A 14,888-nucleotide genomic window follows, 5' to 3' on the forward strand; every position below is an offset into this window, starting at 1 on the left:
CTGATTTATATGTACGGAAAAGTCTAGACAAAACATCATACATTGGATATGCTCTTTGCAATCATCATTACAAAATGGTTAGGGTGAATTATAATTTATCGATAGACGATAATGATATTGGTTTGTTTCTAAAATAAAGACAAACTTTATTTTGTTCCATTTTATACGGTCATCTGAATTTTATAATGTCATCCGAATTTTAAAATGTTGTCCGAATTTTATATGGTTATCGAAATTTATAATAATAATAATAATAATAATAACAACAATATTAAAATATATATAAAAAAACAAAAAACAAAAAAAACTGTCCAGCCCTTACAAACAACTGTTCGGGTTTATGTTGAATTTCATACAAAATTCTGTCTTAACTCCGTAAGGGAGCCGGCCATCGCCAGTCGATCATTGACCCCTGTCCCCGATCATCCGCTAACCGCCATTCACCTCCATATTCCGCCGTCTGTCCAGATTACACTCTTTTAATTTCTATAATTTCTAGAGAGAAAAGCCCCATTTTGTTTTCTTAGAGAGAGAAAGCTGGAGATACTGGGCCCGTAGAGAGAGAGAGAGAGAGAGAGAGAGAGAGAGAGAGAGAGTGAGAGGGACAGGGTGTTATCGCGGTTGTGGACAGAGAGAAATGAAGAGATTCTTCATTCGTCCGACCCGTCCGTAGTTCTCGCTACTTTCCGACGGCGGGGAGAGAAAGAGAGGGATTTAATGGCAATGATATACAAGAACTTGATTTCCATTTTCCCCCTCACTTTCTAGGATTCTGTTGTTTACGAGGATCAAATCTAGGGTTTCCGAAGTAAATCAAAAAGGATTTAGGTGGAATTTGGAGTTTAGAGGTTGATCAGTCATGCGAATCGGTGAAATCCGAGTTCCAATCTAGACAATAAAGTTCTCGAGTTGGTGAGAGATGGACGTGGATTCGTCAATGGTGTCGTCGTCGTCGGAGGCGGATAACAATAACAGCAACAACATTAATACTAATGGCCCTGCGCCAGAGGAGCAGCTAGAGTCTAGTTCTGCGAGTGGGGAGGATCCCGGAGAAGCTTCTTCTGCTCAGCCTTTGCAGCCGCAAGTTCAGCAGTTGCAGGCTCAGCAGGCAAGTACTAGTCCGGCGGGTGGGCCAAGGCTTGCGCCCACTTACTCTGTGGTGAACGCTATACTAGAGAAGAAGGAAGATGGCCCTGGTCCAAGGTGTGGACACACTTTGACAGCTGTGGCGGCTGTTGGGGAGGAAGGGACACCGAATTATATTGGACCAAGACTTATACTCTTTGGTGGCGCAACAGCTCTTGAGGGCAACTCTGCTAACGCCGGGACTCCAACCTCTGCAGGAGGTGCCGGAATACGTATGTATCGTTGACTATAACCTGTCTTGTTTAAATTAGTTAGTATAGAAATAGAATAGTTTCGTATTTGTCATAACCTTAAATTTTGACCCAAATTGAAGTTGGTTTTGTGGATGTTAACTTTAAGATACATAAATAGTGTTTGAAATATGCTTGAAATCAATGTGACATTCCTTTTATGTTTCTGATTACTTGGTTGTTTGTAAATATGATGTCACAGGTTTATCAGGTGCTACTGCTGATGTGCACTGTTATGATGTGTTGACTAATAAATGGTCCAGGTAGTAAAATAAATTCCAAATAATAAGTTTGTCTTGGAATGATTTTATTTAAACGTCTGATTGAGAATCGCAGAATAACTCCATTTGGAGAACCACCTACGCCTAGGGCAGCTCATGTGGCAACGGCTGTGGGTACAATGGTGGTTATACAGGGGGGCATTGGTCCAGCTGGGTTGTCTGCTGAGGATCTTCATGTTCTTGACCTAACACAACAGCGCCCACGATGGCATAGGTTTGATTTTTCAAGAATATGATTATTAACTTAACTTGTACGTATCTTCCATAAATGCTTGTTTCTTGTAGAGTGGTGGTCCAGGGTCCAGGCCCGGGCCCACGATACGGGCATGTCATGGCTTTAGTAGGGCAACGATATCTTATGGCTATTGGTGGAAATGATGGTTAGTTTGTTTGTATACAATTTATGTTTTTTACCAAATTCAAAACCTTGTTTTATGAGCAGGAAAGCGTCCTCTTGCTGATGTATGGGCCTTGGATACTGCTGCTAAGCCATATGAATGGAGGAAATTGGAACCTGAGGGAGAAGGTCCGCCTCCATGCATGTATGGCCACTCTTTTTATCTCTTCTTAGCTCTTTCCTATTTAATACTAGTATTTATGTATGAAGATTTTATTTATTTGGATAAAGGTATGCCACTGCAAGTGCACGCTCAGATGGTCTTCTTTTGCTTTGTGGGGGACGGGATGCCAACAGTGTGGTGAGTCGCATGCTTTAAAATCCCATTACCATATATTAGGGTTTACTGTTAAACTTGGATACTCGCCATATATATCTATCTTTAAATGTTTTACTTTGTATATATTTATGTCTGTAATAAATTGCAATTAACACATTTAGCAATTAGGGAGGTGTGTGTGAGTTTGGTTTCATAACTATAAGTTATAACTATTAACTGCAGCCTCTTGCAAGTGCGTATGGACTTGCAAAACATAGAGATGGGCGGTGGGAGTGGGCGATTGCTCCTGGTGTTTCACCATCTCCTCGTTATCAACATGCAGCGGTTCGTTCTTTCTTATTATACTCATAAGTCATATCATACACAGTGCAGTGCTAAAAAGTGTTTTTGTTCTTTTCTTTCTAGGTTTTTGTCAATGCTCGGCTCCATGTTTCTGGGGGGGCACTTGGTGGTGGACGCATGGTGGAAGACTCATCAAGTGTAGCTGGTATGGTATTCATGCTACTTTTGAATATTTTTCTATCTCTCCTGATTCCTGACATAAATCTCTAATATCAACTAACTTTTCTAAGGAAACAATATCTCTTTCAATTAATCCAAACTATCTGCTGATTTGAATTCAACTGGCAATATAAATAAACAATGTCACAAGTAATTATCAAGTACGTACAGAATCTTTAATTAAGCTTGAAAATTAGAATTTTGATAGTATATTGCTATTGCATTCTGTATTTACTTGTTTAATCTTCCTCACTGGTTTTGTATATACTATATAGTTCTGGACACTGCAGCAGGAGTGTGGTGTGATACAAAATCGGTTGTGACTACACCACGGACAGGTAGATATAGTGCTGATGCTGCTGGTGGAGATGCTGCAGTTGAATTGACAAGACGTTGTAGGCATGCTGCTGCTGCTTTTGGTGATTTAATATTTATTTATGGTGGCTTACGTGGAGGTAATACTAACTTTCTCCTTTGTAATTCATCTTTATCGAACTTCTCCATTTATATGAATTGACAAGACTTTTTCTTTATTATATCTGCACAACTTACTTGTTATGGGCTAGGGGACTAATTGTTGAGAATTTTTTCACTTAATAAATAGTTAATACTGAAAACCAAGCAAGCAGATATATATTTACTTTCCAAACGCCAACCAATAACAATTCAGCATGCATGTTGCAGGGGTATTGCTAGATGATCTTTTAGTTGCTGAAGATCTTGCTGCTGCTGAAATGACATCTGCAGCATCACACGCTGCTGCTGCAGCCGCCACATCCAGTGCAGAGACACAGACACAGACAGGGCGGTTAGGTGGAAGGTATGGTTTTGTTGATGACAGAACAAGACAATCAACTCCCGAAGCAGCTCCCGATGGTGCAGTTGTTCTTGGAAATCCTGTTGCTCCACCAGCAAATGGAGACATGTATACAGATATCAGCACTGAAAATGCCATGCCCATGCTTCAAGCCTCGAGGTAAAAACTTAATTTTGATTCCACTTTTATCATCTATATATATATATATATATATCTATATATATATATATATATAATATCGATGTGGTGTTTGCCCTAGAAGTGAAGTGAAGTGAAGTGAAGTAACTAAATGACCATTTTAACCTTACATTCCAAAAAACAGATTTCACAATTTTATTTTTAAACGTAAAGGTTTTGTTTCTTGATAAATTAAGCCAGGCCATGATCAAGTCATTGTGTTTGTCTAGATTAAGTCAAAATGAAACAACCAACCATGTACAGCTAGCTGTCGAGATTAAGTGGTTAGTACTACTGTTTATTGGGCAAAAACAACAATATGAAGGGCTTACACTTGAGCAATAAATAATAAATTAAAACATACATACTTAAAAGTTAGTGCAAAAGTAATTTGAATGTTAGTGAAGTGTAATTAAATATGAGAAGAAGATTCATGATATTGGCTTAATTAATAGGAGATTGAGCAAAGGAGTTGAATACTTGGTCGAGGCATCAGCAGCTGAAGCAGAGGCGATTACTGCAACTCTTGCTGCTGCTAAAGCACGTCAGTCCAACTCCAATGGAGAAGTTGATCTGCCAGATAGGGATCGTGGGGCAGAGGCTACCCCTAGTGGGAAACAAACCATAAAACCGGATCCGGATCCCAGTCCCACTGGAGTACGCTTGCATCACCGAGCTGTCAGTTTCTCAGTCAATATCTTCCTCTTCTTTTTTAATATGTTAAAGGTACAATTGTCATTTTGCAATGCAGGTGATTATAGCTGCCGAGACTGGTGGAGCCTTGGGTGGTATGGTCAGACAGCTTTCTATTGATCAGTTTGAAAATGAGGGAAGGAGGGTTAGCTATGGAACTCCTGAAAATGCAACTGCAGCAAGGAAACTTTTAGATCGACAGATGTCCATTAACAGTGTGCCCAAAAAGGTACATTACATTGCTCTTAATTATTCAAAATCACATCACACTGATGATATAATAGCATTTTCGACCTTTCCCTTCATTTAAGTGCTGTCACAATGACATAATAGGACGGGCGGGCTGGCTATAAGTTTGTAAGTTAGGACTTAATGGGAAAGCTGATTAAATCACTTTTTTTCTGCATTAAACACCCAGTCGGTTCTTGTTTTTCTTCTCTTCCCATTAAGTGCTGTATAGAATATAGATAGAATGGAAAAATGATGTTTGTCTAGAGGAATGTTAGAAGACGAAAAAAGACTTTTGAGTTTTTTTTTTTGTTTTAAACTAAAAGTGAAAATGACTTGTTAAAAAAGAATTGAAGTATTATTTCTTTGGGTTTCACTTTCAGGTGATAGGTCACCTATTGAAGCCTCGTGGTTGGAAGCCGCCTGTTCGTCGGCAATTTTTTCTGGATTGCAATGAGATAGCTGATCTTTGTGATTGTTCTGAAAGAATATTTTCAAGTGAACCGAGTGTTCTACAACTAAAAGCTCCTATAAAGATATTTGGTGACTTGCATGGCCAATTTGGAGACCTCATGCGCCTTTTTGATGAGTATGGATCCCCATCAACTGCTGGAGACATAGCGTAAGTAACTCTTAACCAACAAACATTCTTTCATTTATTTATAATCTTTCAAAGTCAAACAAAACAACAATGCTGCAAATGCCAAGAAATATAAGTATGAATCTATGTACCTACCTTCTCATGCTAATTTTATGCACCATCTATTTACCAGATATATCGATTATCTCTTCTTAGGAGATTATGTTGACCGAGGTCAACACAGCTTGGAAACTATTTGTCTCCTGTTAGCTTTAAAGGTACTACTACTCATTTCTGTTTGTATGGAACTAGGGCTAAAATTATTGGTTTGGTTTGGTTTTCTAAGAAGGTGTATTCATTCATTGTAGGTGGAGTATCCGCAAAATGTACATTTAATTCGAGGGAATCATGAAGCTGCTGATATAAATGCACTTTTTGGCTTTCGAATTGAGTGCATCGAGCGCATGGTAACCCTAATGGCCTTATGCTCTTTTTCATTTTAATTGTTTTGTTAGTAATTTCATTTTTATTTTGTAAATAATAAATAGGGTGAAAGAGACGGGATTTGGGTATGGCACAGGATAAATAGATTATTCAACTGGTTGCCACTTGCAGCTCTGATAGAGAAAAAGATCATTTGTATGCATGGTGGTATTGGAAGGTCCATTAACCATGTTGAGCAGATTGAAAATCTTCAAAGACCCATCACAATGGAAGCTGGTTCAATAGTTCTTATGGATTTGCTATGGTGGGGGTGCTTTACTGTTTTTTTTTTTTTTTTAATCGAATTAAAAAAAAAAAAAAAAAATCATCAACTGCGTAACCTATAATAAATTTTTTGAATAGGTCCGACCCAACAGAGAATGATAGTGTGGAAGGACTACGACCAAATGCCAGAGGTCCTGGATTGGTTACTTTTGGGGTGAGTTTTAGACTTTTAGGTAGTGTGAAAACAGTGCTACAACAACATGAACAACTTGTTGGTTGCCAATAAGAGCAATTTTTTTTTTTAATATCTTTGAAATTATGTTAATGAATTATTTAAGCAGAAAAGATATTGACAAGGACACTAAGCAGGCAAAAAAGGAGTAAAAATGGGTCTTTATAAAGTGGAATGGTGCATTTATGTAATGAATGTTAATGTTAAAGTAGAAAGAAGTGAAAATACATAGACATACTAGTAGTAGTAATAAAGAAATGAAAGGAGGATGAGGTATTTCATGTGTTTAGAGTTTTTGCAATTGCAGCCTGATCGTGTGATGGAGTTCTGCAACAACAATGATCTGCAACTAATTGTACGTGCACACGAATGTGTAATGGATGGATTTGAGCGTTTTGCACAGGGACATTTGATTACCCTTTTCTCGGCCACCAATTATTGTGGTACAAAGTTGATGTATGATTCTCATTCTCGATGCGAATGAGTTTTTATTTTGATTTTGATTATGTTTTTTTTGGTGTAGGGACTGCAAACAACGCTGGTGCAATATTAGTGTTAGGGAGAGATCTGGTAGTTGTTCCAAAACTGATTCATCCACTTCCACCTGCGCTTTCATCACCCGAAACTTCCCCTGAATGGCATATAGAAGATACATGGATGCAGGTTGCCATCCGCCATCCATCATTATGTTACTTTGTTTATCACTGATATCAACTACTTTGAAAAATCTATCCAGTTATACCAAAATATGATATGATTTTCACATCACATCATATACAAAATAATTTTCTCATACAATGCAATAACTACTGGACTGAAGAAAAAAAATGGGAAGTAGAATCAGAAATAAACCAAAGTACGTTGGTAATTTTTGCATTTAAAAAATTGTTGGCTGTTGTACTTGTAGGAGCTTAATGCCAACCGACCACCAACACCAACAAGGGGTCGCCCACAAGTTACCAACGATCGAGGCTCTCTTGCATGGATGTAGTTGACAGTTGTAGTTTTTCTCCAACATCATACATACTGCCTACACTTTTCTTTGAGGAGTTCCCGCCCACCACCACATCCACATGGAAGGCCTTGTACATTGTGATTCAGAGAGGAGATTTATGGTGCTGCTGGTGGTTTACATGATTTTTGATGATGGGAATGGGATACACGTCATATCTAATAATGCTTTTGTTATTCATGTAATTTGAAAATTAAAACGAGCCGACTCATATACTGAAAAAAAAAAGTGATGGTTGGTTGTATCATAGAAAGGACATGAATGAGGTTTGTGTTTTGGGGGTTTGGTTGGAAAATGTAACATTTGTGTGAAAGATAGATAAGATAACAACCTTTCTTCCTTTCATCCATACCTCCCATTCATTTAATCACATTTGTAACTTGGATTTATTTATCTGTCACATTGTAGCTTTATGGATATGATGTTAACAAGAAAAACTTTATTTTCCTTACTTTCTTTGATTTTTGGTTTCGGTTAAATAAGAAACGTCAATGTGTAACTTTATAGGTCAAAATATATTCTGTTAAAATAAGAATACAACATGCCCAAAAACTCACTATTATTGTTTTCATTTTAAAGTAGATTTTATGTATTAAAGCAATTTTATGTAAGATATGTTTACCAAATTTATAAGATAAGAACATGGTGATATTCTTGATTTTTTGAAACACTATACAGCATTTATGCAATTTGCAACACCACAAAAGCAAGCAGAATGTTGGTGATTTTAGTGTTATTTGGTCATTTTAGTGTAATAAAATTTACAAATTATCAATGGAGTTCAAGCCTTGATTTTAGACAATCTAGTGGGTATGAAGTGCACGCTTGTATAAAACGAGATTGAACTCGTTTCAACCAAATGGTGGGGGTCAAGGGGTGGCGCCCCTTGCGGGGGGTCCTAAGGTCAACGACCCTAGCGGGGGGTTCAAGGGGAATGAAATGTGTGGATTTTAGACAAGCTAGGAGTAGTCTTGATTACACTTGGTCATTCTAGTGTAAATTCCATTATAAATTACCAATAGAGTTCATGTCTTAATTTTAGAAAAGTTAGGAGGTGCAGAGTACATGCCTTTATAAAAAGAGATTGGTCTCTGTTCGACCAAATGGCAGGGTCAAGGGGGATGTGCCTCCTGGTGGGGTCCTAGGAGCAACATCCCAGTGGGGTAAAGGGGGCCGCCTTCGTAGGGTGCGGAACAACGCCCCGTCCAAAATTTGATTTTACTAAGGAAAATATTATGAAAAATATTTCCTAATAATTACCTTGAAACACCATCCCTTATTTATGGGATAAAATCAACATTTAGCGCTGATTGATCTGATATTTAATAATTGTTTTGGTCAAAAATGAATTAAGGTGTATCGACTATCCATTTAAGGGGCGTGATGTAACATCCCAAAAATCATAGGTAAAAATTTCATTTTTAATTCAACCCAAACCATCAAATATTCATATCAAACCATCCAAAAGTATGCCATAGTAAAATAGTCATCAGAGCACAATTCCCAAAATCATAAAAGTGCGGAAAACATGGGTGGATGTGGTGCGATCACGTCGGGCCCTTCCCTTTCGAACTGAAAGTACCTGTTGTATTCTCAGGGACTCGGGCCATTGTTTACATCAAGTATAATTTTTTAAATAACATGACCAAAACATTCAATGTATGATGTTTGACAGTACACAAAACATAATCCCCTATTCTTGTTGATTCTTCTGCTTAACGAGTCACTGAGAATACAAGTTATTTTGAAAACGTCAACATATGTAATGTTGGTGAGTTCATAAGTATATTTGAGAAAATGATTTGTATAACTTTGTAATCACAAGAAAATCATGTATTTTCTTAAAATAGTTTGGTATGTTTATGTCTGATCTTGTATTAATGCATGTGTGTTATTGTTTAATAGAATGTCAAAAGTGAATGAAGAGAATGTATATAGAATGTCCACGGACAACCCGATGTTGCCCGTAAAAGAAGAATAGTTAATGCTGCCGTACCAACACCGAGGTGGGGTACCAGTGTGAGTAAGTTACCGAGTGATCCAATCATAACAGAAAATAGATAATGCTGTCGTACCAACACCGAGGTGGGGTACCAGTGTGAGTAAGTTTCCTAGTAATCTAACATAAAAGAAAATAGTCTTCCGCAAACTTCATAACGTTAATTCCTCTAAGTGAGCCGTCACAACCATACTAAATAATGACAATTTCACCTGTCTTGGCGTTTGTGAACGCCGACTGAAAAATAGAATAAGGTTATAGTCACCCTAGACCGATGTAGTCTAACTGTAACGAACAACTCAGTGTGTGGGGTGTCATCCCCGTATAGATCTATACACAAAACCCCGCTCTCCCTCCAAGAGACTCTGATTATAACTACAGGCTACGATCGAACACTTAATAGGTGTCAACCGATAAAACTTACTAGATCCTTAATTGAATTTACGCGAAGATAAACGTATAAAACTCATTTCAGGCCCAACGAACCATGTAAGTGAGCCACTAGGGCATTGCTAAACATGCGAGTCATTTCAAAACCTAATATGAATGAGATTATATAACATAGGCCCAATATATGTAAAAGAACAACTAGGGCCCATTTCACATGTAAGGTATTTATAGGCCCAAATAGCACGCAAATAGTATACAAAACCTATCAAACGTATAAATGGGCCACTAAGGCCCAATAACCTAGAAATGATCAAAATTAATCCGTTTGTTAGTTTATTGTTGGTTTTGGTTCAAGTATTCACTAAAATAGCATAAAAGGCCCACTTTTTGTAAAAATGACGTTCTTGGCCCAATAAGCCAAAAATTTACAATTAAGGCCCAATTTTTGTAAAAATAACACCTTAGTCCCCATTTTGTTCAAAACTTGTGTTTATGACTAGTTTGTGGTAAAAATAACATTTTAAACCCATTTTTGTCAAAAATATCATTTTTGGCTTGATTTTTGTGAAAACACACATTTTTCTGGTTTTGGGCTTTTCTGACCTAGTTGTTGGAAAATTTGTAGAAAAATCATCGTAAGTCGAAATTTGGATCCGTAAATTCTGGAAGTTTGTAAATTTTGTCTACTTTGTTCACAATTTTTCTCATAATTTTTAATGGCTTCTAACAAGTGTGAAATTGCTCACCTTCACAGGCTGGTCCGAAATTATTTCAAATCTGATAGGCAGTTTTGTAAAATTCGCCAAAAATTGTAGAAAAATCGTATGAAAATGTGAGAGTAGTCATTTTAAAGGTATAAACCTGATCCTTTTGCATGTAAAACAGTTTTGAAAAATATTATCATTTAGGTGGTCAAAACAGTTCGATATTGGACCAAAACTCTTCTGTCAAGGGCTGAATTTTGAGTTTAGTTTATAGATCTTTGAACACAACACTCATTTTTGCTATTTTAAGTGTATAAATCCCAGATCTACTAGTTTACATGTATTATATGTGATAACACATACTTTTCTCAAGGTTTTCATGTAGATCCAAGTGATAAACTTAATATTCTTGAACATATTTTTAGATTTATGAAGTAAATAGCACATAATCAACAAATAAGTCATGAAAAACACACATATTCATGCATATACACATAGATCTACATAAAGCAACTTGTATTCTCCCCCAAAACCAAGTAAAAATCGAACATAGGGGGTATGAACTCACTTTTGTTTTGATGTTTCGGTTTTGAAGAAGAGATGAAGAGATTTTTGGTCCTAGCAACACCTTGAAGTAGTTTTCGAGCTTATGAAGTTTCTAAGGTGTTAGATCACGAAATGGAGCTTCATAAGAGAGTGTTCTTAGTTTAAGGATGAAAATAAAGGACTTAAGTATGATAACAACTTACCAAAGAGTGATGATCTAGATGAGAACCTCTTGAAGACACACACCAAATCTCGAAATTTTTGTGGAAGAAGTGGGATATTCTTGAGAGTGTTAGAGAGAAATTTTGCAAGTGAAGTGTGTATGTGTGTGTGCTATTCTCGGACGAGAGATAAAGAGAGCGAGAGAGAGAGAGAGAGAGAGAGAGGAGAAGAGTCTTGAGGTGATGGTTGCATAGAGATATGAGAAGTTTATGGATATATGTTATGTATAATCCATTGTTATCCTATATATAAAAATGAGGTGGCATGGTTTAAGTTAATTATCCATTTTTTTAAATTTTTACACACATGGGCCGAAAATGGGCCAAATGAAGTGAAAGAAAATAGCATTGGGCTCAATCTCTTGGCTTGTTCGAAATCATGAGGCCCATAGAGACAATTTTCGGCCCATTGGGCCTTTAGGGTATCTCTCGGCCCAATAGTATAAAACAAGGGGTTCTAAGGCCTATTAAGGTTAATTGGAGTTCTTATGGCCCAAAAAGGCCCATTAGGGTTAGAATGAATCATTCTAGGCCCAAATGGTCCAAAATGTTATAGAATTGATGATTTATTGGTCCCTTAGGCCCAATAAGAGAATCCTAGTCCATAATGAACTTGAGCCGGGATTTCTAGGGTTTCCAACCCTTACTTGCCCATATGAGATGTATTTGAACGAGCATAGAGTGTAGTATTCACTTAGAGTACAAGCCTTACAACAGATGATGGTTTCATGAGAATAGAATTCCCTAGCAAAAATGCCAGTTGTGACATCATCCCCCCGTTAGAGGGAATTTCGTCCCGAAATTCTTTCAAAAGGTAGGATCATGAACGATGGAATAGGTGAGGGTACTTCTGCTTCATCTGGTCTTCGCATTCCCATGTGAATTCCGGTCCACGCTTTGCGTTCCATCGAACCTTCACAATTGGTATACGACTTTGCTTCGTACGCTTCACTTCCATATCCATTATCTCGACTGGTTCTTCGATGAACAGGAGATTCTCGTTTATTTCGATCTCTTCTAAAGGAATGATAAGAGTTTTGCCCAATAGGCACTTTTTCAGATTCGAGACGCTGAACACAGGGTGTACGTTGCTGAGTTCGGCAGGTAGTTGTAGCCTATAAGCCATTGGACCAATCCGGGCAAGAATCTCGAACGGTCTAATGTATCGCGGGTTCAGTTTTCCGTTTCCTAAAGTGAATCATTCCTTTCTAGGGAAAGACTTTCGATAGTACCCGGCCTCCGACTTGGAATTCCAGAGGTTTTCGTTATTTATCAGCATAACTCTTCTGTCTATCTCATGATGCTTGAACTTGAGTTCTGATTTGGATTATCTTCTCTGTCGTTTCACAAATGGTTTTCTGGTCCCGTGAGAGTACTGACGAGTGATCTGCATTTATGACCATAAATAGTCTCGAAAGGGGCAACATTGATGCTCGTACGATAGCCGTTATTGTATGAGAATTCAATCAAGGCAACTGGGTATCCCATGACTTGATGAATTAAAACACCCAGACTTGGAGCATGACTTCGAGTGGTTGAATGGTCCGTTCGCTTTGGCTATTGGTTTGAGGGTGGTAAGCAATGCTCATGACTAGCTGTATTCCCATAGCCTTCCGAAGTGACTGTCAAAATCTTTGAGTAATTCCGTTATCTCGATCCATGCAGTGCTTCCTTCGCGATATTCTCCGGCTTTGATGCTTTCCAAGGCCGGTCGTAGGTGTTGACAGTGTTTTGTTCTTGCTTCGTGAGCAGATGAGTATGTTATTGATGAAAATAATGAAAAGGCTGACTAGGAATGGTTGGGAAAACTCGGTTCGTAGGGTCCATGAATACCGTGGGAGCATTCGTTAGACCGAAGGGTATCACAACGAATTTGAAATGGCCGAATCGAGTTCAGAAAACAGTTTTTGGAAAATCCTCTTCTCGGACTCGGAGTTGATGATAACCGGATCTTAGATCTATTTTGGAGAAGTAGATAGCTCCTTGGAGCTGGTCAAATAGGTCGTCAGTCCGAGGGAGTGGGTATCGGTTTTTTATAGTGAGCTTATTCAATTCCCTAAAATCGATGCACATTCTGAAGGATCCGTCTTCTTGACGAACCACACCGGAGCTCCCAGGGTGAGAAGCTTGGTCCGATGAATCCTTTGCACAACAATTCTCTCAATGGACTAGATAACTCCTGAATTTCGGCGGGAGCTACCCTGTAGGATGAATTGGCAATTTATGTGGTTCCCGTTATGAGGTTGATTCGAAATTCGACCTGTCTCTCTGGGGTATTCCCAGAAGTTCCTTGGGAAATACATTCGGAAAATCGCATGCTACTGGAATACCTTGTATGCTTACTTCTTCCTTGGCCTTGTCCACAACGTGAGCGAGGAAAACGTAGTTCTTCTTGTGCAGGAACTTCTGTGCCTTAATGCATGAGTTAAGACGAGGATTGGCGCAAGGTTTATCACCATAGGTTATTAGAGTTTCGTGATTGGGGAGGTGAAGGCAAACGGCCTTCTCGCGACACATAGTATCAGCACAGTGGGGGCTTAACCCAACCATGCCGATTATCACATCAAAACTCCTAATATTTACTGGCATTAAATTCATTTGAAATGAATGGTTGTTTAGTGTTAAGGTATACCCTACATAGATATCCTAGGTTAATTCAGTTTTTCCCATTAGCCATCTCCACCGTGAAGGCTTCGTTTAGCTTCTAGGATTGTTGTTTTAGTAAGTGCTCGAATTTGTTATTAACGAAGCTTCGCTCAGCTCCACTATCGAGTAAGATGCAAGCAAAAGAGTTGTTAAGTGGGAACGTACCAGTAACAACTGTCAGGTCTTGGACTACTTCGCCTTGACCCAAGGTCAGGACCCTTCCTGATCCTTTTGCTCCTTGATTGTTATCCTTGGGGCAATTGCGCCTGAAGTGACCGGTTCCTCCACACCCATAGCAGGTGTGACTGGTCTCATCATTGGTGTTGTCGTTAAGGTTGCTGCGATTGTTGTAGTTTTTGTTTGGCTGACGATTCTGTCGTGGATAAGTTCTACAGTATTTGGTGGTGTGACTCTTTCGGTTGCATTTCTTACAATGCGGCTCCCGGCAGGCTCCCTTATGATGGAAATTGCACTGGTTGCATTTTGGAAGACTTCCAGCATATGCTCTGCTGGTGTTGATGTAGTAGGGGTCATGGTCGCATGGACAACAACAACATGTTGCTTCTTCGAGAACCCTTGAGTGGGCTGTCCCTTTCTCTTACTTCCAGACTTCCGCTTCCTGTTCTTAAGCTTGGGGTTTAGAGTGCCTTGATAAGCTGTCACTTGTTGGTTTCCGTGCTCGTTCCTACGACTGGAGTTATCGATGCTATTTCCACCTCTATTGGTGTTGTTTGCGTTAGGTTGTGCCATAGCAGCGGTTACTGCCGCTGTTACAGCAGCTTGGAATGTATCAGAGTCCATCTTCAGGAGCGGTGTCTCGTGGGTGTGCTTGTTATTTCTGTGGGATGACATTTTCCTGCTGCATGATGATAAACCAGATCGCAAGTAGTGATCGTCATTCCTGGTTGTACTCTATAAATTTTGTGTCTTGTCGTATGATTCTAACTGTTTCCAACTACATCCCTATGATGTATTTATGGTAGTAGGTAATCGCAAATTTGGCACGATCGTTACGTCTATCCTTAGAGTATATGGGTTGTTTTTGGTTCCGAGGTCCTTAAGTATCTAGCGGTTTCGAGGGTTCGCTTGTGCATATAATT

At 38.7% G+C, this 14,888-nt stretch overlaps 1 protein-coding gene across 3 annotated transcripts; it reads left to right on the forward strand.

Annotated features, from left to right (window-relative positions):
• Positions 1 to 333: 333 nt before the first annotated feature.
• Positions 334 to 7,733, forward strand: LOC145159362 (serine/threonine-protein phosphatase BSL3-like). 3 transcript variants are annotated; one of them, XM_079078310.1, is made up of 20 exons: positions 334 to 1,358; positions 1,579 to 1,639; positions 1,713 to 1,871; positions 1,943 to 2,037; positions 2,100 to 2,199; positions 2,286 to 2,355; positions 2,557 to 2,658; positions 2,740 to 2,821; positions 3,111 to 3,290; positions 3,520 to 3,811; positions 4,285 to 4,507; positions 4,581 to 4,751; positions 5,134 to 5,372; positions 5,524 to 5,608; positions 5,699 to 5,797; positions 5,879 to 6,078; positions 6,177 to 6,252; positions 6,578 to 6,726; positions 6,794 to 6,933; positions 7,178 to 7,733. In XM_079078310.1, exons 1-19 carry the CDS (start codon positions 920 to 922, stop codon positions 6,903 to 6,905), a joined length of 2,934 nt encoding a protein of 977 aa, XP_078934436.1. In that variant the 5' UTR covers positions 334 to 919; the 3' UTR covers positions 6,906 to 6,933; positions 7,178 to 7,733. The 3 variants fall into 3 exon arrangements, with proteins under 3 accessions (XP_078934436.1, XP_078934435.1, XP_078934433.1); XM_079078309.1 differs by having other exon boundaries at positions 335 to 1,358; positions 4,285 to 4,486; positions 6,578 to 6,713; XM_079078307.1 differs by having other exon boundaries at positions 336 to 1,358; positions 6,578 to 6,713.
• The last annotated feature ends 7,155 nt before the right edge of the window (positions 7,734 to 14,888 follow it).

Source organism: Lactuca virosa, chromosome 2 (genome assembly GCF_052849685.1).
Source record: "Lactuca virosa cultivar CGN04683 chromosome 2, Lactuca_virosa_CGN04683_v6, whole genome shotgun sequence".
Taxonomy (NCBI): domain Eukaryota; kingdom Viridiplantae; phylum Streptophyta; class Magnoliopsida; order Asterales; family Asteraceae; genus Lactuca; species Lactuca virosa.

Excerpts from the sequence above, each read along its gene's own strand:
- LOC145159362 (XM_079078307.1), top strand. The coding sequence starts at position 920 with ATGGACGTGGATTCGTCAATGGTGTCGTCGTCGTCGGAGGCGGATAAC. Across the intron at positions 2,822-3,110 it reads AGACTCATCAAGTGTAGCTG|TTCTGGACACTGCAGCAGGA; the intron begins GTATGGTATTCA and ends TATACTATATAG. Across the intron at positions 6,253-6,577 it reads CTGGATTGGTTACTTTTGGG|CCTGATCGTGTGATGGAGTT; the intron begins GTGAGTTTTAGA and ends TTGCAATTGCAG.